Source organism: Pieris napi, chromosome 10, assembly GCF_905475465.1.
Source record: "Pieris napi chromosome 10, ilPieNapi1.2, whole genome shotgun sequence".
Classification (NCBI taxonomy): domain Eukaryota; kingdom Metazoa; phylum Arthropoda; class Insecta; order Lepidoptera; family Pieridae; genus Pieris; species Pieris napi.
This window is the reverse complement of record NC_062243.1, coordinates 2,674,976-2,699,109: the sequence shown is the minus strand read 5'-3', so window position 1 is coordinate 2,699,109 and position 24,134 is coordinate 2,674,976. Positions and strand designations below refer to the sequence as shown.

At 33.2% G+C, this 24,134-nt stretch overlaps 2 protein-coding genes across 2 annotated transcripts; one reads left to right on the top strand and one right to left on the bottom strand.

Annotated features, from left to right (window-relative positions):
• Positions 1 to 8,191: 8,191 nt before the first annotated feature.
• Positions 8,192 to 13,676, top strand: LOC125053308 (peptidoglycan recognition protein-like). The gene is made up of 4 exons (XM_047654628.1): positions 8,192 to 8,323; positions 11,238 to 11,439; positions 12,191 to 12,309; positions 13,302 to 13,676. The coding sequence occupies exons 1-4, from the start codon at positions 8,272 to 8,274 to the stop codon at positions 13,505 to 13,507; spliced, it is 579 nt and encodes a 192-aa protein (XP_047510584.1). The 5' UTR covers positions 8,192 to 8,271; the 3' UTR covers positions 13,508 to 13,676.
• A 1,265-nt stretch (positions 13,677 to 14,941) lies between these two features.
• LOC125053365 lies at positions 14,942 to 24,134 on the bottom strand. Its single transcript, XM_047654705.1, has 4 exons — positions 23,830 to 24,134; positions 23,004 to 23,760; positions 20,775 to 20,930; positions 14,942 to 15,106 (listed from the first exon to the last, which is right to left on the bottom strand). Exons 1-4 carry the CDS (start codon positions 23,916 to 23,918, stop codon positions 14,996 to 14,998), a joined length of 1,113 nt encoding a protein of 370 aa, XP_047510661.1. The 5' UTR covers positions 23,919 to 24,134; the 3' UTR covers positions 14,942 to 14,995.

Below are 24,134 nucleotides of genomic sequence, written 5' to 3'. Positions count from 1 at the left end.
TCTTTGGTAGTTTTTCATTGACTGAGTTTTATTCAGTTTAGAATAACAACTCTTAAACTTGTGTTAGTAGTTAGTACAGAACCAAAACTAAACAAAGAGTTCGGGGGCTAATATTCAAATTTGAAGAATAGTCAATATAACATTGTAAAACAGATTAATCTTGTAAATTATAATAGCATTATATATTTTTCATTAAAGATTGATACTATAAAAAATTCCGGTAATTAAGCGATGATGTAATCTGCACGTGTTTGGTCGGTCACATGTTTGACCATGCGCCGAAACCGTCTCAAACGAATTAGGACATTCGTATTCGCCGACATTCGAGCCATAACGGTAAGTTATGGAACTTTTTGTAAGCCTTTTACAATACAAATGCTTGATTAAACTACGTTAAAGCATGAGACCGGCACGTTTTTGAACGAAATTTAAACGACTGGTCATCATTACGCCAAAATTGGCTTGAGGAAGTCATTTAAAGGTTTTGCTACTGCTTCAACCCGATAAACGTTTGTTTATCAAGGAATCGAAATGGTTATTACGGCGGTTTGATTGTCCAAAATTAAAATATTTTTTATCACGTCACGAATGTAAATTTACAAAGTTCAAGAACTCTCTGGACTGATAAAAATGATTCTACGAAATCGGGTTAAATTCTAATATATGTATATAAATCTGGCTTTGATTAACGCGAGTACTACACAATTTCTTTTACGGATATAAAGGAAAATGACATAACTCAACGTTAATATATGGCGTTGTCATGGTAAACTTTTAACAAACTAATCGTAATATCAAATAATTATATCTGTCATCTTGATTCGGCAGTTGCTGTCCACGATTATTGTAATTTTAAAACGATTATTGTAAAATTCGGATATGGAGTACTCCTGCCCGTTTGCCTCCTATTACAGAAAAAAAAACACTCGAAAATTGATGATCGTCTCGTGAAAATTACGATTTGCCTTCCCGTGCAGATCGTAATTTCCCGGGAATTCTTCAAACACCTTTACGTTGCAAAGTTTCCTGATTTGGGAATATTTACCTCTAGAATACAGACGAGCTCATTTAAGAATCTCCTACTTTCGCATTAAACATTTCTCTTTTACCTTATAATTAGGTATTTATTATTTGTTTTACCGTAAATTATCCTCTTCATATTAGACTTTAAGCGATCTTCATATTACATCCCATCTGTTACCATCTGTGCTTTATTTGATATACCTTTTTGGTTTATTTTTCACTGTGTGAGTGCGAGCTTAACACATCTATAATAAAAAAATGAATCGATCGGAAACTGAACCGATTTCGCTAATTATTTTTTTGTAATTTTCCTAGAAGTACGAGGATGGTTCTTACGGAGATAAAAATTAAAAAAAAGCCTGAAAATGTCTAAAAACAACACTTTTCTATATTTCCAGTCAAAAGATTCGTAATAATACTTAATGGTCAATTTGAACTTAAATACCAGACCATAAAGTTTAAGTGTTAGTGGAGGGGTTCCGGGAAGGCAAAACAATTGAGTGAAACAAGTGTGGATACTGATAATTGGCCACACTCCACATCCACACTTAGGCATTATCACATCCTTACACACCAATGCTGAAAAAACTCTCAAGGCATATTAAAATCTAAATAACTCAAAGTATCGATCACATAGGGCTTTCTTCGTTCTAGTAACACTAGTGCAGAAAAATTAATAAAAATCGTATAAATTAAATATTTATACGGTGGTAACATTACCTGTACGTTTAGTTAGTTACTAAAAAAATTGGTTTATTTAAATTTCTGGAAAGGGTTAACCTTATAAGGTTAACCGAATATTGTGCAGATTGTCGTAACATAGTATATCTACTTATGTCCAATACAAAATTATTATCATAAGTTATTCTTTCTGTAAGACGTAACTGACTTCAGTTATTCAAGTATTCTTGAATATTGTATGTAATTATCCTGCGCGCGTAATCAGCACTAAAGTTCAGACGAACGCTGTGAGAAGAAAATACATAAGAAAGTCATAAATCTGTATACTTATACTTATATAAAACATTTGTTGATAATTGGGTGTGAAGCTGTATTTTTACCAGTTATAACCTCTTCCATGTAGAACGGATGATGGTCGCAGCTCATTACGCTGCTATGCTTTCGAGTAGAATATATAAGGCAACCATGGATGGTGAGGTGGGGTTGGGTAGGCTTTGACCAAGACGAACTAGACAAGGAACAGGTCAAAAGAACCCATAACTGACAAGCATGCACGGTGAACGTCATGAGAGTACATGAAGCAAGAGATGTAGCAAGTGAAGATTCTGCCTCAATGCCTGCGATAAAAAGGCGTGAGTGTATAAATAAATGAAACGTAATTTCGTTTGTTGGTGAATTTTTTATAAGCAAGATTCAGTCGAGAACTATGACTCTCGCATATTAAAATTCACACTTAGCTACTAGCGTATCATATGATTTTATTACACAACAAAAACTTTAGTTCCGAGCTAAGAGAAAACTGAAAATAACAAAGCCATTTGAACTAGTGAATTAGTGTTAGTGCACGTTAGTATTAAGTGCTAAACGGTGAGTGAAAAATAGAACACAAGAACAGAGTGTCTTGCTTTTAATAGAGACTGTAAGTATTGTTTGGACACTATTTTATGTTAAATATCTTTATTAGTAAAGTAGGTTGGACTTAAATTACTTATTAGCATCAAGTTAGGATAGTTCTATCATCCTAGTAAAGACACACGTACAAAAAAAATTGTTCCGAGTTTTTGTTAATGTATTTGTAACAAAAACGATATAGATTTTGAGATTAGCGAGTATGTTTGTATCTTATAGATTATATCAGAGCGCTTTGATACTTTGTTCCAATAACAATAGCAGCCCCGATATCAATATTTAGTTTTTGTACGTGAAATTGCGAGATCAGCGCTACGAATATTGAAATTATATTGAAATGGGATGCAAAAACGTTCATATTGGGGATCAGAGAACACTGGCCATGGTTTTTATGTGTGTCCCTATATCCGTTTAGGTCTGGACTTTAGATTTCTGTGTCTGTTTTGTAAAACATATTCTTATAGGCAAGCCCGTGATCAGCCTTCGGACTCGATTTTGACCCACTTTTAACGGACAGATTTAATTCTAACTTTGCGCACCTGTCAAAGATTGATGACAATGCAATAATCCGAAAAAAAAAATGAAAAATTTTTAACTAAAAATTAAAAATAAATAATAGTTTAAAAGCGTGTTTTTTAGTTTTTATTATTATTTTTAGCATTTGACTTGGGTTTAAAGCATGTTTTAAAGCCGGTTTCCTCACGATGTTTTCTTTACAGTACGGGCGAATTTTGAAAGTTCAAACCTGATGAGAGTGAAACCACTAGGCCAACATGATCTATCAACACAACAAAATCCCAAAAATTTAAATTTTTACAACACATACTTGATATTTATATTTTTGCATATTTTACGTATTTATAGGTTTTCAGGGTGCGGCAAGCGATTAAATTATAACGAGATATTTTTAAACTTTTATAGTAACGAGTTTATACTTTATCACGTTAAATATTTTAAAATAGTATGTTTATCTTGATAAATGTTTGTTATATGCGACTAATTTATTGAGTTATTCAACCTTTATATAAAATACTTAGGGTCGTTGAGTCTATTAATGTCTCTAACCGTTGATTTATATATATTTATCGAATTGTACAGTTCAACGGAACTGAACGCCCGATTAGATAACAACTGCTGATAAATTATATAAACTGAATCTTCAATCTATTTATCAAAGGGTGGGAAACGTCTCACTAAAGACATCTCGCACCGTCTCCAAGTCTGTGTCAACCGCTGTCTTCGCCGTATTCTTGGTATCTGCTGGCCCGAGAAGATCTCGAACGATAAACTTTGGGAGTGCTGCCGAGAAACCCCGATGAGCCAGCACATCTAGCCACGTAAGTGGACATGGATAGGCCATCCGAAGAGATTCCAATAATATCTTCAAACATACGCTAATAATTAATTAAAGAAGTTTCACTTCTGACATGTGCACTTTGTGTGCACGCTCTTTTTTTAAATTTCATGTGGAAATCATATTCAATTTAGCAAATGTTGGATCTGGACTAAAATTAACAATTCCATCAAACATCCTACATAAGCATATTCAAATTTAAGTTAGAAATAATAGGAAATGTAGCTCTCGTTTCAAAAACCTCGTAAAACTACTTGAAATTCCATTCCTGGCCAGTTGTGAACTGAAAACACGCCAACAATGAGTACTGAAACTCTTCTGAAAACTTTGCGTCGTTCTTTTTTTTAATTTAATTTGTTTCGTCAAAGCAGAGGATTCAGCAAAAATATCATAAGTTTATAGAAAAATGTTTTTAATGTAATTCAATACAAATCTTTCCTATAGTTTCTTATTATAATCTAAGATTGGGATTATCCAAATAGAATTTTGATTTAGCGCCTGCCAAATTAAAGAACGCAATGGTGTGTTAAATTCTAAATAGCTTCTTCTGTACCTAACTATTAGTAGGTACTACCAAAACCGCCATTAATCTGCATCAATAGCTACTAATAATTTATTATTCATTACAATCTGTATTATTATTCGTTCAAATCTGTTAAGTTTTATGAGGTTTACTTGCAGAGTAACAGAGAAATAAACACTAATTAAATGATATTATTGTCTCAAAAAAACGTCTACTTCAATTGAAAGTCAGTCAACGATCTCTCTTCTTATTTTTTATTCCTATATATAATAATATAGTATATATAATACATACATTAACTAACATCATTGAACATCTTTTTGTATAAGTATACCGTAAAAGTTCTTTGAAGTTTTGATACAAGAATATCTTTGCCTTTTGCATTAAACATCCATATATCTGTTAGTATATGTTTTTTGACGTATGATTATTATAGAACCACACAACTTTAGTCCACATTTCTTGCTAATGTATCAAATATATACCATTTTTTTTTAATTTTACAGAATAATACAATATAAATCATAGTATATAACATTTGGAAATCCACTATGGTTTGTATTAATACAATAGCAGTCTCGCGACAAGTGCATATAAAAATAAATATTTAAGCTATCTAATAACTGACCGAGTAGTCAATTTCTTAGCTACGGTAGCAAATACCTCAACGTTCTCTCAACATAGACGTTGTTTGCTCTCGAAGTATAGAGCCGAATTGCGCTACAGCTCGGGTCTGTACATCAAGCTCAACTCGGTTTTTTTAGTCATCTTCAAGGTTGTATAATTAAAAACATTACAATAAGTAACATAAACTAAAATAAAATACAAAAGTTGCATAATGATGTCGGGTGAATTAAATGAATAGTACTATAATGAATATAATAAATATTAAAGCTGATTTTAGTGAGAAAAACAGATTGCCAAATTTTATCAACTACCTACTTATGATATTCCGGTACGTTGAAACGTACAATACAATATTTAGGGTCTGTTTCACAATGTACGGATAAGTTCTACATAGGTTACAAATTAGCTATTTATTACTTATTGGTAGGATAAACACTATTGTTGCGTTTCACGACTGTCTATCGGACAGTAAACGCTATCGCCACATGAAGTCCATCATAAGATATGAGTCCGATGAAGTGTCATATACCACAATGAATCTTCTAAATATTTATTTTTAATAATTTATACATTGTGATCAAGACCCTAAGTCAAAATTGTAATTCAAGACAGACTCTTCAAAACATATAAAAGTAATATTTACAAAAATAAGATCGTAAATTTTCATTTCATTACAAAATTTATGTCTGTTCTATTTTTCTTTCATCATTGTGAGATAGATCTTCCTTTGTGGGCGTATAAAAATACGTAATATATTGAACAAGAGTATTGTCCTTTAAGGAGTTTCACTCAAGATTTTGCGTAGACCAAATTAAAATAAATTTTATTAAGAGACATTGATCATGTGATTTATTAGAGTTTGGATAACGCCTACATCCCGATAAATCCCTATACTAAATCTTCTTTGGGAATGCTTTGCTGTTTTCACTTGAACATATCTTACGTTGACCTTTGCTCATTAAGATAACATATATAATATATATACATCTATGTTAATAATCTAACGGGGTAATTGTGCTAAATAAGATACGGTATGTAATAATATTTTTATAAGGGAACGGTGAAAAGTTTATTTCGGAATAATATTCCGAGATTAAGTCAAAACAGTTACATTATGGTCTATGGGTTGATATAAATATACTAGCTAACCCGGCAAACGTCATTTTGGCATGTATATTATTTCTAGGAAACATTTTTTTTGTTCGATAAAAATAACTAAGGGTTGTTCAGTAAAAAAAATAAGGGTTGATCGTAGAGGGGTTGTATGAATTTTTGTATGTTGTATCATAAAAAAATAAAAAAATAAAAATTGTCCGAAAAATAAAAATAAACATTTAGGGTTGGGACCACCCTTAACATTAAGGGGGATGAAAAATAGATGTTGTCCGATTCTCAGACTTACTAAATATGCATAAAAATTAATAAGAATCGGTCAAGCCGTTTCGGAGAAGTATGGGAACGAACATTGTAACACGAGAATTTTATATACTAGATTAAGCGCTTCTATATGCGCATTTAATACTTGTTCGTACGGTGAAGAGACACTAAGACCCAAATGTATGTCAGACACAGTAGACTGTTAACCCACATCAACAAACATCTAACAAATGGATACAGAAATGTAAGGCTAAGGAAATCCATTATGTTCTTGACATCGTATTCATTAGATTTGAGCTAAGTCTCTCTAAATCTTACCCTATCTGCGTCACTTTACTTTGCGTCCACAATGTATATCGTGACTAAATTTGATAATTTTAATTAAACATGTTTTTAATGATCATTTCTCTTTTAGTGATAAAATGAGAAAAAAATATAGGCCAGTGTTTCCCAAAATGGGGCCCACGCCCCACAGGGGGGGCATTTAACTATTAAGGGGATTCGATGACTATTCGAAGATTACTGTGTTTCGTTAATAATTTCCTAGTAATTTCTTCCTCAAACCTAATATTTTTAGATAGGTTAAGGTGGGGCATGGGACAAAAAAGGTTGGGTAACACTGATATATAAATTGGAAGGATAGGAAGTGAATTGATAAAACATTTTAAAGTTTTATTTTAAATATAACAAATTTAAAACGTGTTTTTTGATGAGTAAGCTTCGGTGAGCGGTATTTCCCCGCTGACTTACCTGTTTGACTACAAATATCACAAATTAATAATGTGTTTGTTAAATGTAATTTTTGTTAGACAATTCCGGTGTGATATTTAAGTATGTGTTGGACAATTTGTGTAAAGTAAATGGTATAAAAATATATCTGGTTGAATTTAAATGTTCCCAATAGCTAGCAGCATAGCTAGTAGCAGAGAGGCAACGCGATTGGGACTCACTCTGGACATCTGCGACATTTTGCGTAGGTACTATTCATGAATATTCTTTTTTATGTTTTGTCCTAGTTTTAAACGATTTTTATTGCACTAGAAGTCAAAGGACCTAGGCTTTAATCATTAATCCATGGAGGCGTAATTCCAATATACAACTATCTGAGACTAAATTAATTTAAAAATTAGTAAGATACGTATTTCTAATCAGAATTTAAAATTGCTAAATACACGGAACTACAATAATACCAAGAATTTCAATCTGTCACTATTGATAGAATATTTATTAGGGTCTGTTTCACAATGCATGGATAAAGTACCAAATAGCTATGCAACACATTAATTATTTGGAAGATAAATTGTGCTATTTGACATTAATCGGACTAATAACTTATAATGGACTTTATGTGACGAATAGCGCTATCTGACAGTCGTGAAACGCAACAATAGTGTTTATCCTACTAATGAGTAATAAATAGCTAATTTGGAACTTATGTAGAACTTATCCGTACATTGTGAAACAGACCCTTAGTCTAATTTTCACGTCCGTGTTCTTCATTTAAAGTTACTTAACCATAGAGTATTTCAAATCTGTATTTTAGAGTTCTCATCAGCATCCAACTTGAAACAACAATTGTTTCAACGGGAATGAAACCCAGTTTCGGTAAATAACATTAATTAAATATATTATAAACTTACAATTAATACAACTCTGATAAATTAATATCATCGAACAATTTTATATCTCGCAGAACCAGTCACGCCATAATTTATTTTACTATGGCCTGACTGGTCCGGGTCAGTGTTTCATTGACTTTGGAAGTGAAGACACTGCAATGATAATTTTCACGGCCATATTCGTGTTGGGATTGACATTGGCAGATGCGTGTGAGTCGATTTAAATATTTTTGTTTATTTGGCTATTAGAGTTACGAAAATAGCCTTCTATTTATACCGTTAAAATATGCAGATAAATATTAACATTCAATAGTATTTTTCTTAAACAACGGCTAATGTTTTTTTTTAATGTGTGAGACGTCCATACAAAAATAAATTATTATTGTTCTATCAAACAAGTTATTTAAATCATAAAAGTATTAGATTCTGCCGTCACACAATCCTGCAAATTCACGTTATCTTGTGTCACTGAATATTCATAAAAGTACTTTTTATGTTTCATATCTGCAAATGTACGTTTATAGCAGTATAATTTGTAGTATTTAAATTAAAACAATAATAGTATTTGCCTCTAAGACACAGTAGACTCCTAAAAATGACTTAATTAAAAAATATAAATTTAGAATCAAGACAACTAGGTTACATATATCTGTGTATACGTAATATGTATTTGAACTATTAAATCTTTTTTATATATGGCCATATGTCCAAATGGGCTTTAGGATGACTTTATATATAAGAAGTTTAAGAACTAACAAATCTATTTCATGTTTCAAATAGTTCAAATATAAAGTTAATAACAATCAGAGGTTTCACCGCAATTATCTTAAATACTTATCAACAATAGATAAGAAATAACACGAAATGAACCAAAATAGACAATAAAGTTTAAAATTTATTGGCAAAAAATGTGCGATCGAGATAAAATTACAGAATAATGTATGTGCGGGATAGAGACAGATATAGTATAGTTTGGTAAAACGCTGCAAATGTGAATCAGGAACATCCGGATAGAACTGGCATTTTCTTAACCTCATAAGGTCAAATTAAATGATTTGAGTGTGTATTTTTAGTTCTACAGAAATCTTGTAGTATATTGTACGTATGTGAAGGAATTAGAGCTATTGTTAGAAACCTTGCTAGGAAATAAATCTACTTACATTTTAACAGTTATTTTCAATTATGTTCAGCATATCATACCTTCTTCTTCTTTTAGTGCCTCTCCATTACTGGAGGTTGGCCGTCAGTATCTTGAAGCGTGTCTTGTCCTGTGCCAGATGCAGCAACTCATCCGCAGTTGCAATACCTGTCCATTCTCTAACGTTGCGAAGCCATGATTTTTTCCTTCTACCAACACGCCGTTTACCCTGGATTTTACCCATTATAATTAATTGAAGAAGGTGGTAGCGGTCATGGCGCAACACGTGGCCCAACGCAACTTTCCGTTGTTTAATGTTCTGCAAAAGTTTTTTCGACATTCCAACTCGTTTCAGAACCTTCTCGTTAGAGACCTTCTGGATGATGTCTTTGTATACAAGCACAAAAAAGAAATGATTAAAGTATTAAGAAATCTAGTAACTCAAAGTGAAGCTTAAAATAAATTTATTCATATAGGGAACCAAGTACACTTATGATCGTCAACAGAAATGATGTTAAATTAATTCTAAATTTACATTTACTACCTGTTCGAAAGTCAATGGCGTAGAGCGGACCAGAACTTGCAAGAAACTCTCCGCCACTCTTTTTTAATCTCCAAGTTTTGAGTCATACAAATAGTTTGGACTGGAGTAAATCAATCCCAATAGAGTCATTTAAATAATCGACAAATTTATAAAAAGCTTTATTGATTGATTAACAATTAACGAGAGTTTTTAAATTTATTCTGTGATAATTCTCTGTCGCTTAAGAGTTTGTTGCAAAAACGAATATAATTTCCATATAGGTAAGGAGTAGTTTATCTTCTGAACAAAAGACAACTCCAAACTAAGTTGCTAATTGTATAAAAATAGGCGTTTTATATTTAATATTTGATAAAGGTTTCAGAACAAGGTTGTTCAGGACATTGCCAATACACCATGGTATATTAAAATTAAAAGTATCCACAAGGATCTTGATATGGATACAGTCCTAAATACGGCGAAACCGTTTGCCTTAGAACTCGCTACATAGCCATGTGAATGCTGAGGCAATAAACATCTTGATACAACAGAAATAAAACGCCTTAAGAGAACTGAACCTTTTGTGTAAAAAAATATTGTGTAGAGAATATAAGTGCAAATGCGGTTCTCGGAACACAAGGACTGTTAATGAACATTATTTTAAGCTATTTATTAGTATTGCAGGAAATTAAGTCAACATAATATTACTTATTAGCCATAATTATTATTGTATAGACTAGATTGTTATTCATGTAAAATCGTACTCTTTTTTTGCAAACGACGGGTTGCACTTCGGAGTGCCGGCAGAAGTGAAAACTTGAATATTAATGTTGTGCATTTTTGATATTTTGGAATGGTTAGGGAATAATTTTGCACGAATTGCATTAATTATCAGTATAAAAGAACTATCATTTATGTGGTAGAATACAATATTTATTTATTGGGCTATCATTCACAAACATTACAATTTATATTACATTAAATACGCCGCGCCAGCTGTCTACTCTCCATCCATCGTCAGTCTGACCAAATCATTAATAATAAAGCTTTAGACGTTTCGCAAAATTAAGACTTAAGGTCCAATTCCACATGCATCAATGTATCTGAGGAAAGAGACAAATTAATTGAAACCGTAACAATATAGCACCAAGGTTAATATTCCTTTAAAAAAACAACCGTCTTACGAATTTGTCCTGACGCGAGTTTAAATTTTTTTACCCATTCCAACAAGGGTACAACGCCGCTAAAGAAGTTTTCACTTAAAAAATATTTAATATACAGGAATATTAAATCTATACATAACTAGTATCAAACATTAATGTAGGATCAATAGTTTGTATCTGTTTCTTCGAATCGAAGGCGAAAGAGACCCCGAGAGAAGTTCCAGTTGTTAGAAATCGTTATTAGCATCTTTGTTAATAACAGCACCGTAAATCTATTAAAAATAATATGTAAATCTATTACAGCATGCCCCTCTATCGTGTCGAAGAAGGAGTGGGGAGGTTTGAAACCCATTCACGTGAGCTACCTCCTCAGGCCTGTAGACCTAGTCATTATTCAGCATACAGTTACTCCATTTTGTTCGACTGATGGCACTTGTACTGAGGCTGCTCGGAGTATACAAAATTATCAAGTCGATGAGTTAGGATACTGGGATATTGGCATGTCGTGAGTATATTTTAGTGTTTATATAGAAGTTACAAAAAGCGAAAGAAATATTCCGTAAATCACTTAAACAATGGTGTATTACTTTTGGAGCGAATGTACTATTCAATAAATGATTATTTGCATGAGACAGTGTAGTTGATATAAATTTAATAAAGTATGATAATATATGTACGATACAAATAATATAAGAATTGACTTTGACTAATAATGTAAAATATAAAATTCCTTAAGGGAAATTTGCGCGCCATTGTGTGTGGCAGAGTATGCGAACTTACAATTGTACCACCTTACACATTTTTGTACCATATTCTTGCAATCAATAAATTATTATTATTATAAAATTTAGTGTATTGAAGGAATGTTAAATAAAAGAAGCGACAATATTGCTTTTAAATTAACTTAGGAGAAAAATGAAAGTCGATGCGCTTTTGTTGACCAATCACTGTCAAACGAAACGCGTCACGCGAATCACAGAAAGAATAGGTAACAATGTCACATGTCGCTGTTGACCATTTAGAATAACACGCGCCATTCTTTTGTTTTAAGTTAACACACACTGCAGTTTATTTTAAAGAAATTTAAGTAGAAAATATACTGAATATCCAGTACAATTTGAAAATTTGATAAATAAAATATAGTATAGAAACTTTGTTAACGTATTGAACTGACATAAAAGGAACATAGATAAGCATGTTTATATGAATACTTAAACGAATATAAAATGTCTTGAAGTAAAACTTTTATGTTACAGATTTCTTGTAGGCGGTAATGGGAAAATATATGAAGGCTGTGGCTGGCTCCACGTCGGCGCCCATACGTACGGTTACAACAGCAAATCCATCGGCATATCCTTTATAGGGAACTATAATAGTGAGTACTTGCAGAGTTCGCATCGTAAAACCCGTTTGATTTGGGATTCGGTTTATACGTTCGTCATCCTTGACGTATATGAGTAATTTGAAGACTTGTATCCCATATATATTCTTTGAAACACAAAACAAATTGTATGTAAACTCGCCGCTCACAGATTTTGATTTTAGTTTTGTATCAACTGACCTAGTATGTAGTGTGTATAAAAAAGGTACAACTGGAAAACACATTAATTGCTTTTGTAATAAAATAAATAGGTAATAATGATTTAGAATTGGTGTCAAAAAATCAAGGCGCTACCTGTTAGGCCTGGGCCTCAGATTTCTGTATCTGTATTGTGTTTTTTTCTAATAGGCACGTAGGTGAATAGCCATCTGTGCCACATCTGTGTACACGACATTGACTTTTTAGATCTAATACATTTCACTAATTTTCAACACCATACGAGTAAGTGTTGAATGCGCACATAGACAGAAAACTTCATTGGTACATAGTCGTGGTTCGAACCTACAGCCTCAGGGATAAGAGTCGCACGCTTTTAAATGTTTGTTAAACAAATTCCGGGTTTCAATGATCACAATTTTGAATTTGATAGATAATAATGGTTATAAAAATAGAAAATACGTTAATAAATAATTATAATCCTTTTACATTTTTAATTATCTGTTCTGTGACAAAACTGACTTTTTATTTAATTGTGATATTGTTATAGTCTGTGGTAAAAGTCACGAGATTTGGCCTGTCATTTGAATTTTTACAAGAAGAATTTTTGAATATTTTCGGATTTAAATTTGGAATTAGATTAAAATAATCTTTTTAAAGAACTTTTATGAAATAACAAACTAAATGTTGTTTCTATAATTATTTCAGCAACACATTGAGGTTTCATTAATCATACATCTAAATTTATTAAACGTTTTTTAATCCGGTGAAATATAAAGGAACGTTTACGTATGGAAGAATTACTGTTTTAATACTTGTCCATCTTGCAGATGACGATCCAACAAGTGCCCAACTCGAAGCTGTAAAGGAACTTTTACGCTGTGGAGTGGAGGAAGGTCATTTATCAGCAGATTACAAAGTTGTTGGCCACAAGCAATTAATCGCTACACAGAGTCCTGGAAGACGATTGTACCAAGTTATAAGAACCTGGCCCGAGTGGTTGGAAGATGTTACATCTATTAAGAATAAAAGCTAAAAAAATACTTTTAATATCGACTACGGCTTGGCTTATACACCTAGTACTGTTGAATAAATACTTATAAGAAAGATGTTTTGAACGAAATTTCTCTAATATTATTGATTGAATAAAGTTTAATAAACTTAAATTAAATGATGAATCTATTTTATAGCATTCATGAATAACGTTTTGCTTTTATTATTTTGTAACCACCAATTTTTTGTGTGTAAAGGCGAATTCATCGATTTGAAGGGTACGAATACTTGGCGAATGTATTGTAAAGTTCTTGCTACAGGTATAGATTGATTTGCCTTTGAGACAATCAACCGAAACGCGCCATTGTTACCTCACCGAGATGCCATGGCGACGTGGCCAGCGACGTCGCCATGGCAACTAGTTCTTATTGAAATGTATGCCGGCTAACTAACTTGGCGACCGCCGGATGACGTAGTAGCAAGCGTAGCCAGAGTCGACCGCTCCGCATGCGGCGACTGGCGACGCTGGCTACCTGGCGACGTCGCCAGTTGTTTGCACGTGTTTCTATGCTCCGTCGCTCACTCAGTCGCCAACCATAGTCCCTTTATTCTTAATTATGTTTTTTACTTAGGTATTTAGTTATTTTAATTAATTTTGATTTAGATTTTTGTGTCGAGACAGAAACTTCTAACCTTTACGATCTTCTCAAATTCAAGTAATTTATCCAGATCGAGCCACCTAATGATCATCTACGTACATAAATCTAACATGCGCTGTCCCTTGAGACACAACCTCTTTCTGCAAGCGTGGCTCGTCACGTCAGCCATATGTGAATGACATATGACACTTGTCACGTGAGGAGTTAAGACTATGATATTTTTTAACGTCCCTCGGGCAACACTTAGTCTTCTAATCTTTATCACCGTCTACCAAATAAACCTGTTTATTTTTCATAGCTTTAAACAAAGCAATACAGACTTCATTAGTTTAGACAACATTAGGATTGTAATGGTGAATGTGGTAAATCACAGAATAGATTTATATTTTTTTTACTTATGTAATTTTAATGACGATGATGGTTTATGACATTTTCCTTTGAATAATTGTAATGTAGAGGGAGGGTAAAACTTGCTGAGTTTCTTGCCCGTTCTTCTAAGAACAAGTCCTCCTAGTAGTTTTGCGAACGGATGGCGTAGTCTTGCTCTTTCGCGAATTTTGTAAACGTTTTTGACATTCATAAGCATGCCCTAAGACGCATCTAAACTGAATAAACGTATTTTGATTGATTTAATTACGTTATTTAATAGTTATATTGAAATGTTACTGTTGGTTAGTGTCGAGAACAACAGCCAAGAAACTTGCTAAGACCTTCTATATCAAGACTAGATTATTATTAACCTGAATCGTTATACCGTTTCAATGGATTTTAGCATTTTTTTCTTTCCTAAGGCAACGCAATTCCTATTAACAAAACAATAAATTAAATAATTTTTATTAGCACCGAAAATTCTTTAAACTTTACACTATATATTAATCCACTTGGTCGATTTGAAGTCTTACTTCGTACTGAGATCTGTACCAAATCCACCAGCCCAAAGCGTGGCGTGTAGCAGCTGATACAATCCAACAGTAGTAACATACCTGTAATAAATGATTGATTGTATACAATACTGTGGATAATTAGTGATGTAATAATGATGAATAGTTCATTAAGGAGACGACCTTCAGAAATTTAGAGCGCGAAACTGAAGGCAATGTTTGAGAACGTTGATCAAAAGACGCAACGTTCCGTTCGATTTTGATGAGTCTGAATTTCTTCCAACACGCGTTGATACGTGAAGTGATACGTCTATTTGTAAAATGATAAACAAATCCACATCATCTTTCATCTTTAATTTGACATTCCCTATTGTAAAAGACAATCTTCATGTTAAAGATTTCTTAACTTTACTTATTAATAAACTAATATTACACCATCATATATTATTGTATCTACGCCATTGGAGTTGATTCAGGATTATAATAGTTTTTACAAAAATGTAGCGTATTTCTTTTGTTTAAACAAAATCAAATATCGTCACTTTACTCATGGGTTCATGATTCTATAATAAACTACCAAGTGAACTTGTCAAATAAAATAAATTTAAGAAAATTATAAAACAAAAGCTCTCTAGGAAAGCTTATTATAAAATATCGGATTACCTAGAAGATAAGAAAGCTTGGAATTAAAAATAATTTGCTCCAGCTATTTAATAGAGTAAGTAAGATAAGTAGGCGGTAGAGTTGACAATTCAAAGTGATCACGTGATTCAACTGAATAAATGAATTTTGATTTGTCTATTATTAGGTCATAAGACATATTTGCGTAAGAATCCAATCCCGCAATTTTTGTATCTATTTCCAGTTTGCCCGATTATTCACAAACAAGTGCGCGTGTTGTGTATGCAAAAGTTCAAATTGGTTCACAACTAGAGATTTAACCCACATCTCAGGTTTTATCCTTATAACTGTTGACACAAGACGGAAGAATACTTCATTCAATGCGATGACTTTGATCAACCGCACCATTATTGGATTACGATAAAATTTCAGTCGTTAAGCTGACAATTGCCCGGCTATGGTATAAAGAATATGGTATTCCATGTTTTTTAACGTTCTTGAATATACTATACTCTGATTTTTAATTCCGTAGAAATCTGACATTTCATAAGTGTTGCTACTAAAAATTTGATACATTTGAAGGCAATAAAAAATAAAATGCAACGTACTTTTCACGTTCAATCTACAAAAAGGTAAATCTAAATATTTACTTAGTCAAGTGACCTAATACAGAAATAACAAATATTTCAATATTACGAGCAATATATCGAATTGACTTTAATAACTTTATTTTATTCTTTAGCTGGCATCACTGTCTACTAATTCCAGGTTTAGTAAACCTTTTAAAAAATAAAATGTTATCTTTGCTTTTGCGTTTTTTTACTGTTAGTGATGAAAAGGGACGTAATTATCACTCGCCGTAAAACCACTGTTAATGTGGACCACCCGCACTTAATAAAATGAATGCATTCACTAACAAATAAAATGTATGAATAGACTCAAATGTTCAGACTCGTATTGAAATTGAAAAATGTGCCTGGCCGTGATGGCAAACCTTCATGAGGTTTGCCATCACTGACATGTCAAAAAAAATAACTGTCAGAATTCTACGGAATTAAAAATCAGAGTATAGAATTTGAGTTGTAGTTGAATATTGTAGTCTTTTAAGTAGATAAATTTCGCTATGAATACGCCATGTTTTAGACAATTAAGCCACGGAGAATCTCACTGTTATCGGCTCTAAATATATATTTTTTAATATAATAAATGTATAGTATTTCTTTATAATATAATAAACTTCTTACAGAAAAGTTATTGACTTTCTTACGTGTACAAGTTTCCATAAATCAACATCAAGTCGAAGTCGCATGATAGGTAGTAATTTTTTTTTGTACTTGTAAAAATTAACTTGTATTTTTTTTTATTAAGACTAAACGCGCCATCTTTTGAAGATACATATTTTTTTAACACGGTGATATAGTTGGGTGTAAAATAATTTTGAACATCACAGGAACACACACATTCATTTACAATATTTGAAAGGAAATAATTTAAAATGTTTATATATTATATATATTAATTAATTATAAGTGACCATATAGTTATATTCTATACCACAGCTATCCTGGCAATTAACGACCAAAGGAATTCACTATGAAACCAGTTAATTAACTATCCTAAAGACAATGAAACAGTTACGATTAATTTGAAAAAGCACTTTAAACTGAAGTAGGTATTTTAAAACTTTATGTTTGGGAATAAAACTGTATATTTCTCTCGCCTAATAGGCCAGATAAATCTATTTTAATAATAACTAGATATGTTAATACCTAGGTAACACTGAAAATGTTTAGAAAATGAAAAGCGGCGTAATGTAGAAAGTTGCCAATACTTTTGTTTTTCGAAGTAATCTCCGTTCCTCTCTACACATCGTCGCATTCGATGGAACCACTGAGAAAAGCAGTAGGCCCATTCTTCCTTAGGGGTCTCTTCTATGGCCTTTTCGTACGCTTTCACCGATCTTCAGGGCTCGTAAAGAGAATACCTCGTATTTTATCTTTAGTTCTTGGGATATGATATAAATATATAATATTGAAAAAAATTAAAGTCGCAGGGCGCCAGGTTAGGACTGTATGGCGGATGACTCATTATCTCACCTATATATATATATATATATAGGCAGGTGTGATATATATATATATATATATATATATACTGATATATATATACTGATATATATATACTGATATATATATCACACCTGCCATAGTCAAATATTCAAGAGTGTGCTGAAGCATTGTCGTGGTGAAGGAGGATCTTGCTTCGAGGGTGCTGATATCGATTTGCCGCCAATTCACAAAAACAAATGACAAATGAACGCAATATACTACATTAGGTTACCAAAGAGTTATAAAATTGAAGTTCAAAAAAAGTTCTCATTAGCAATGTTTCTAACTGGCCAGTTCTAAATATTTTCCGTGTTACCCACGTATAATTCTGAATTTAATTTGTATAATTCACTACAAAATGGCTTAAGTAACAATGTACTATTGATTAATAATTCTAAGTATCGATAGTCACGAAATCTCCACGGCCGTGGAGGTCGTAGCATCGATTCCTACCCGGTACCCATTATTTATTCCACAATTCATATCCCATATGCCTGCAATTATTCAAAGTTAGAGTGTACTCCTCCCTCAAAGACCGGTAACGCCTTGAAAAGTGTCCATGGGCTGCCATGGCTCATTTGTTCCCTATTATACAAAGAAAATTACATTTAAAATATATCTAATACACAATGCCGGGGGGACGGTAGCTAATTTGAATAAAACTTTTTACGGATGTAAACGCGATTTTATTATCTACATTATTTACAGCATTAGTGGACAAGAGTATTTTTTTTCACTTGCTTTTTATTAAAATGTTATTTTTGATATTATATGTCGAGTGATCCAGGTATTGAACGAGTTATGTCCCTAAGATTGAAATTTTATGTTTTCACATGTTTCTCAATGACTGTGACTATGACTCTCTTATAGAACAGGTGGCAAACGGGCAGGAGGCTCGCCTGATGTTAAATGACACCGCCGCCCATGGACACTCTCAATGGCAGCGGGCTCGCGAGTGCATTGCCGTCCTTTTAAGAATTGCTACGCTCCTTTTCTTAAAGGACCCTAAGTCAAATTGGTTCGAAAATACTTCAGTTAATAGCACATAGTGGTGGGTTAACTTCGAAAAATATATTTGCATTATTTATTATCGTCAATAACTAAAAACATTAACAACAGTTAAATGTATTCTATGTACTATTTATAAATTGTTATTTTTTCGTTTAGCTTACTGAAATATCTTTCAAGCGCGTAAAGTAACGTGCTCTCGCTAAAACCCATATTTTTTTATCTATACAAATATTTATTATTTATTTGATTAATTAGACATTTATGTGGTTTTCTTATTTCAGGAAGTACTATTTAATATATAAAATTCTCGAGTCGCGGTGTTTGTGGTTAAACTCCTCCGATACGGCTTGACTGATTCTCATGAAATTTTGTGTGCATATTGGGTATAACTGAGAATCGGACAACATCTATTTTTCATCCCCTAAATGTTAAGGGTAGTCCACCCCTAAATTATTTTATTTTTTATGATACAGCATTAAAATACATACAGCCCTAATTTTCACCCCTCTACGATCAACACCTATTTTCTATTATAAATGATATACATGACAAAACGAAGTTTGCCGGATCAGCTAGTGTAAATATATAATGGTACTCACAAGGGTCATGAAGTTTGCCGGATCAGCTAGTGTAAATATATAATGGTACTCACAAGGGTCATGAAGTTTGCCGGATCAGCTAGTGTAAATATATAATGGTACTCACAAGGGTCATGAAGTTTGCCGGATCAGCTAGTGTAAATATATAATGGTACTCACAAGGGTCATGAAGTTTGCCGGATCAGCTAGTGTAAATATATAATGGTACTCACAAGGGTCATGAAGTTTGCCGGATCAGCTAGTGTAAATATATAATGGTACTCACAAGGGTCATGAAGTTTGCCGGATCAGCTAGTGTAAATATATAATGGTACTCACAAGGGTCATGAAGTTTGCCGGATCAGCTAGTGTAAATATATAATGGTACTCACAAGGGTCATGAAGTTTGCCGGATCAGCTAGTGTAAATATATAATGGTACTCACAAGGGTCATGAAGTTTGCCGGATCAGCTAGTGTAAATATATAATGGTACTCACAAGGGTCATGAAGTTTGCCGGATCAGCTAGTGTAAATATATAATGGTACTCACAAGGGTCATGAAGTTTGCCGGATCAGCTAGTGTAAATATATAATGGTACTCACAAGGGTCATGAAGTTTGCCGGATCAGCTAGTGTAAATATATAATGGTACTCACAAGGGTCATGAAGTTTGCCGGATCAGCTAGTGTAAATATATAATGGTACTCACAAGGGTCATGAAGTTTGCCGGATCAGCTAGTGTAAATATATAATGGTACTCACAAGGGTCATGAAGTTTGCCGGATCAGCTAGTGTAAATATATAATGGTACTCACAAGGGTCATGAAGTTTGCCGGATCAGCTAGTGTAAATATATAATGGTACTCACAAGGGTCATGAAGTTTGCCGGATCAGCTAGTGTAAATATATAATGGTACTCACAAGGGTCATGAAGTTTGCCGGATCAGCTAGTGTAAATATATAATGGTACTCACAAGGGTCATGAAGTTTGCCGGATCAGCTAGTGTAAATATATAATGGTACTCACAAGGGTCATGAAGTTTGCCGGATCAGCTAGTGTAAATATATAATGGTACTCACAAGGGTCATGAAGTTTGCCGGATCAGCTAGTGTAAATATATAATGGTACTCACAAGGGTCATGAAGTTTGCCGGATCAGCTAGTGTAAATATATAATGGTACTCACAAGGGTCATGAAGTTTGCCGGATCAGCTAGTGTAAATATATAATGGTACTCACAAGGGTCATGAAGTTTGCCGGATCAGCTAGTGTAAATATATAATGGTACTCACAAGGGTCATGAAGTTTGCCGGATCAGCTAGTGTAAATATATAATGGTACTCACAAGGGTCATGAAGTTTGCCGGATCAGCTAGTGTAAATATATAATGGTACTCACAAGGGTCATGAAGTTTGCCGGATCAGCTAGTGTAAATATATAATGGTACTCACAAGGGTCATGCAAGCTAACACAAACGTAGAGGCTAATGGCCAAGGTGTAATGTGAGCCTCCTGCGTCATTAGACCAGCTAACGTGCGACCAGACAACCAAGCGGCAAGTACAGCAAGCGGTGACATCAGCATTATGCCCAGACTGTCCACCATTAACTGAAAGAGGATAATATATTTTAGTACCAATGCATTATTATAATTGGGTTTCATTTATTTATTATAATAAGAAAAAATATATTATAAGAATAAGAAGAAGACGGCAGAGGTCCAATGCCAAGAATTGCAAACAATGATAGAGAAGCTTGCAGTTCAATAACCAAGACTGAATAATCTCTCTTCCCCATTGCTTCTCCACGACAACGCGTGAGCTCACACTTTACGACAGACCATCAAAGCTACAATAGTTACAGCCTGGACAACTCTCCGTCACCCATCAGACCTTGCTCCAACATTATTCTAGATTTTCCAAAATAATGAGGGAAAACATTTAACATGCACTGGGCAGACTTCTACAGTAAAAACTTCGTTAAAAAAACGAATATAGATAATTTCGGACACTACTTTGATTAGCCTTATAAAAATAACAACATTTTTATACGGTAAAATTTTCATACAAATCTCCAATTTCGTAGGTAAATCCCGAATATTATAAGGCGTAATATTCATCCTATACAAACTTTCAGTTTACAATGTTATAAATAACCCGGTTGGACTCCGTTATGATTAAGTTTGTTCATGACTAATTAATACACAGCTTAATTTCTAAGTGAACCGGTTATCCGATCTATTGTACTATAAACAAAGACTTTATAATTATTGTCAGAAATACAATATGTATTTACTTCTTAAGAATACACTGTTTACGCTTAGGTAATACATGTGTACTGCATATTAAATGTTAATAGAACATGTAAAATAGAGGACCTAACGCCTAACCTAACATATACCTACCTTGTGATTCTGTAACTCACTTTTCGAACTCACACAGCGGTTTTCGCAGTGGCGGTCCCGCTCAAATCAGTCGTGAAGTAGTCATTTTATGATTTGGCATTCTGATAAGGTCCCTCCTTGTAGTTTATTGTTTATCAGAATGCCAAATCATAAAATGACTACTTCACGACTGATTTGAGCGCGACCGCCACTGCGAAAACCGCTGTGTGAGTTCGAAAAGTGAGTTACAGAATCGCAAGGCTGATAGAATTTATAATTCAATCATGTGAATATTTTATGTACGCAGATTTGGATAGCTACTTAATGTCATTAACACATTACGTTTGCAAAAAAAAATTACATATCTTACTAATATTTGAAACCGATTCAACTTCATTGATGTTAAACCACACTATGAAACCATAGAAATTGCCAATGGTCTACTCAAATGCCGTTTTAAAATAAAGATCAAAAATGGAAAGAAATATACGTCTAAGATTTTGTCACCATTTTTTTACTTGGAACCCTTGGAAAAATTTTGTAATGATGTGAGAAATCTAAGGCAGAAGATTTTGGTTCTGTGAATATTTTATTAAACATTATAATGTTTACACACGGTATACACGGAGTAATTTAAAACAGCATTATTTTTTGCAAAAACATTTGAAAAGTCAGAGAATCGATGCGCCTATTATCCCAACAAATAAAATCAAAACTGGCTCAATTGCTCAAATCTTTCTAAAACATGGCAAATTGTACAAACGGAAACCAATTAAATATAATTTTTCTGTATAGCATATACAACTATGTTTTGTTATTCTACTTGTTAATGTTTTTATACAATTTATTTTTAAAATACCCTCTTTTATAACGTTTCATTAACGTTCCAAAGCATAAACAAAAGATCTTAATAACTCGGTTTGGAAGTAGGTCGCAAACGTCCATAATAATTTTTATATTGTTTAATTCAAATGAACCACTTTACGCAGTATGTAAGAGAATTTCAATATCTATTTAGTAGATATTATATAACAATGAAGAGAAAAATTATGAAATAATGACGACCAAAATCTGTATTTATCTTTTATAGTACTCTAAACCTGCTGCGGGTTGGATTTAGAATTACGTCGCCCGGTTTTTTAATACTTAGACGCAATTCCGGCAGCAAAAATCACTTGGTGTTCTAATCAAGGTCCCCCGAGACACTTACATAATCAGTATCATCAAATGCGGGCGACGGATTTCTAAATCGTTACCCCTGCTGCAAATACTTTATGGACCTTTAATAAGAATACCTACCTGTTTAGCATTTTGACTCAATATCCACATCACAAGAGCTTTCATTATTCCATATCTATGTACACGCCGTGTTGAATATCGTGTTCCACAGAGTTCACATCTTGACTTGCCAGATTCCGTCAACCAGCGCTCGAGGCATTTAACATGAACTCTTCCAACAGTCCCTCGGCAGGAACATGCAGATATCAGGCTCCCTAACTCTGAAGTCAGGGATTCTCCACCGTGGCATATTCTACACATATCATCTATTGAATAATTACTAGGCCTCTCCTGTTCTTCCACATTCTCAATCACGTCGGCTTCTACTTTAAGTACTGTTTGAGCTACTTCTACTTCTGCTGTTTCTTCTTCATTCCAGTCAATAGAACTACCTATAGATCGTCTATTACATTCGACTTTATCAATTACAAGTGGTTTGCGTTTTGGGCTCCTCACTTTGATTCTATGCTGTCGTGGATGTTTGTCACGACGCGATTGAAACTTCTCTCTTGTATGCTTCATATCTACGTCATGTTCATTACTATCAAGGAATTTATTAGATATGTTTCCATCTGCTGCGCTAAGAATATTAAACAAGTCAATATTGCTGGAACTAGCTGTGACGTCTTTATCATTAGTTGAGAATTCCTTTTTGCATGCGGTGGCCGAAATGGCATTTTCGCATTCAACAACCATTTCAAGAATTGATGAGCGTTTTGAAGTGTTAGGCCGCGACTTGTTTTTATTCTTATTGGGTCCATCGTCAGTATTGAATACACTGAAAAACATAATAAATTAAATAAGATCTTTCTACATACACATAGTTCACATTTAACCTATTAATTACTTGACTTGTGTGCCATTTTGTGACTTTGTCGTTTCACGACTTTTTATTTCATTTTGAACGGAAAATTTTCGTCGCCTTGCGTTCGGCATTATTGCTTAAGTTTTACTTAGAATTTTTATGATTTTATATGAATTTTGTTTAAAAAACTCTAGTACATTTTCGGTGCTCTGACACTTTGTTTTGACATATTGAAAAGTCAACCCTGTACTTTACTTTTTTATAACTGTCATAAGTGTATAAATCTATTTGGCTTATAGTAAGAATTTAAAATAATGGATCGATAAAAGGTCCGACATTATTAATAA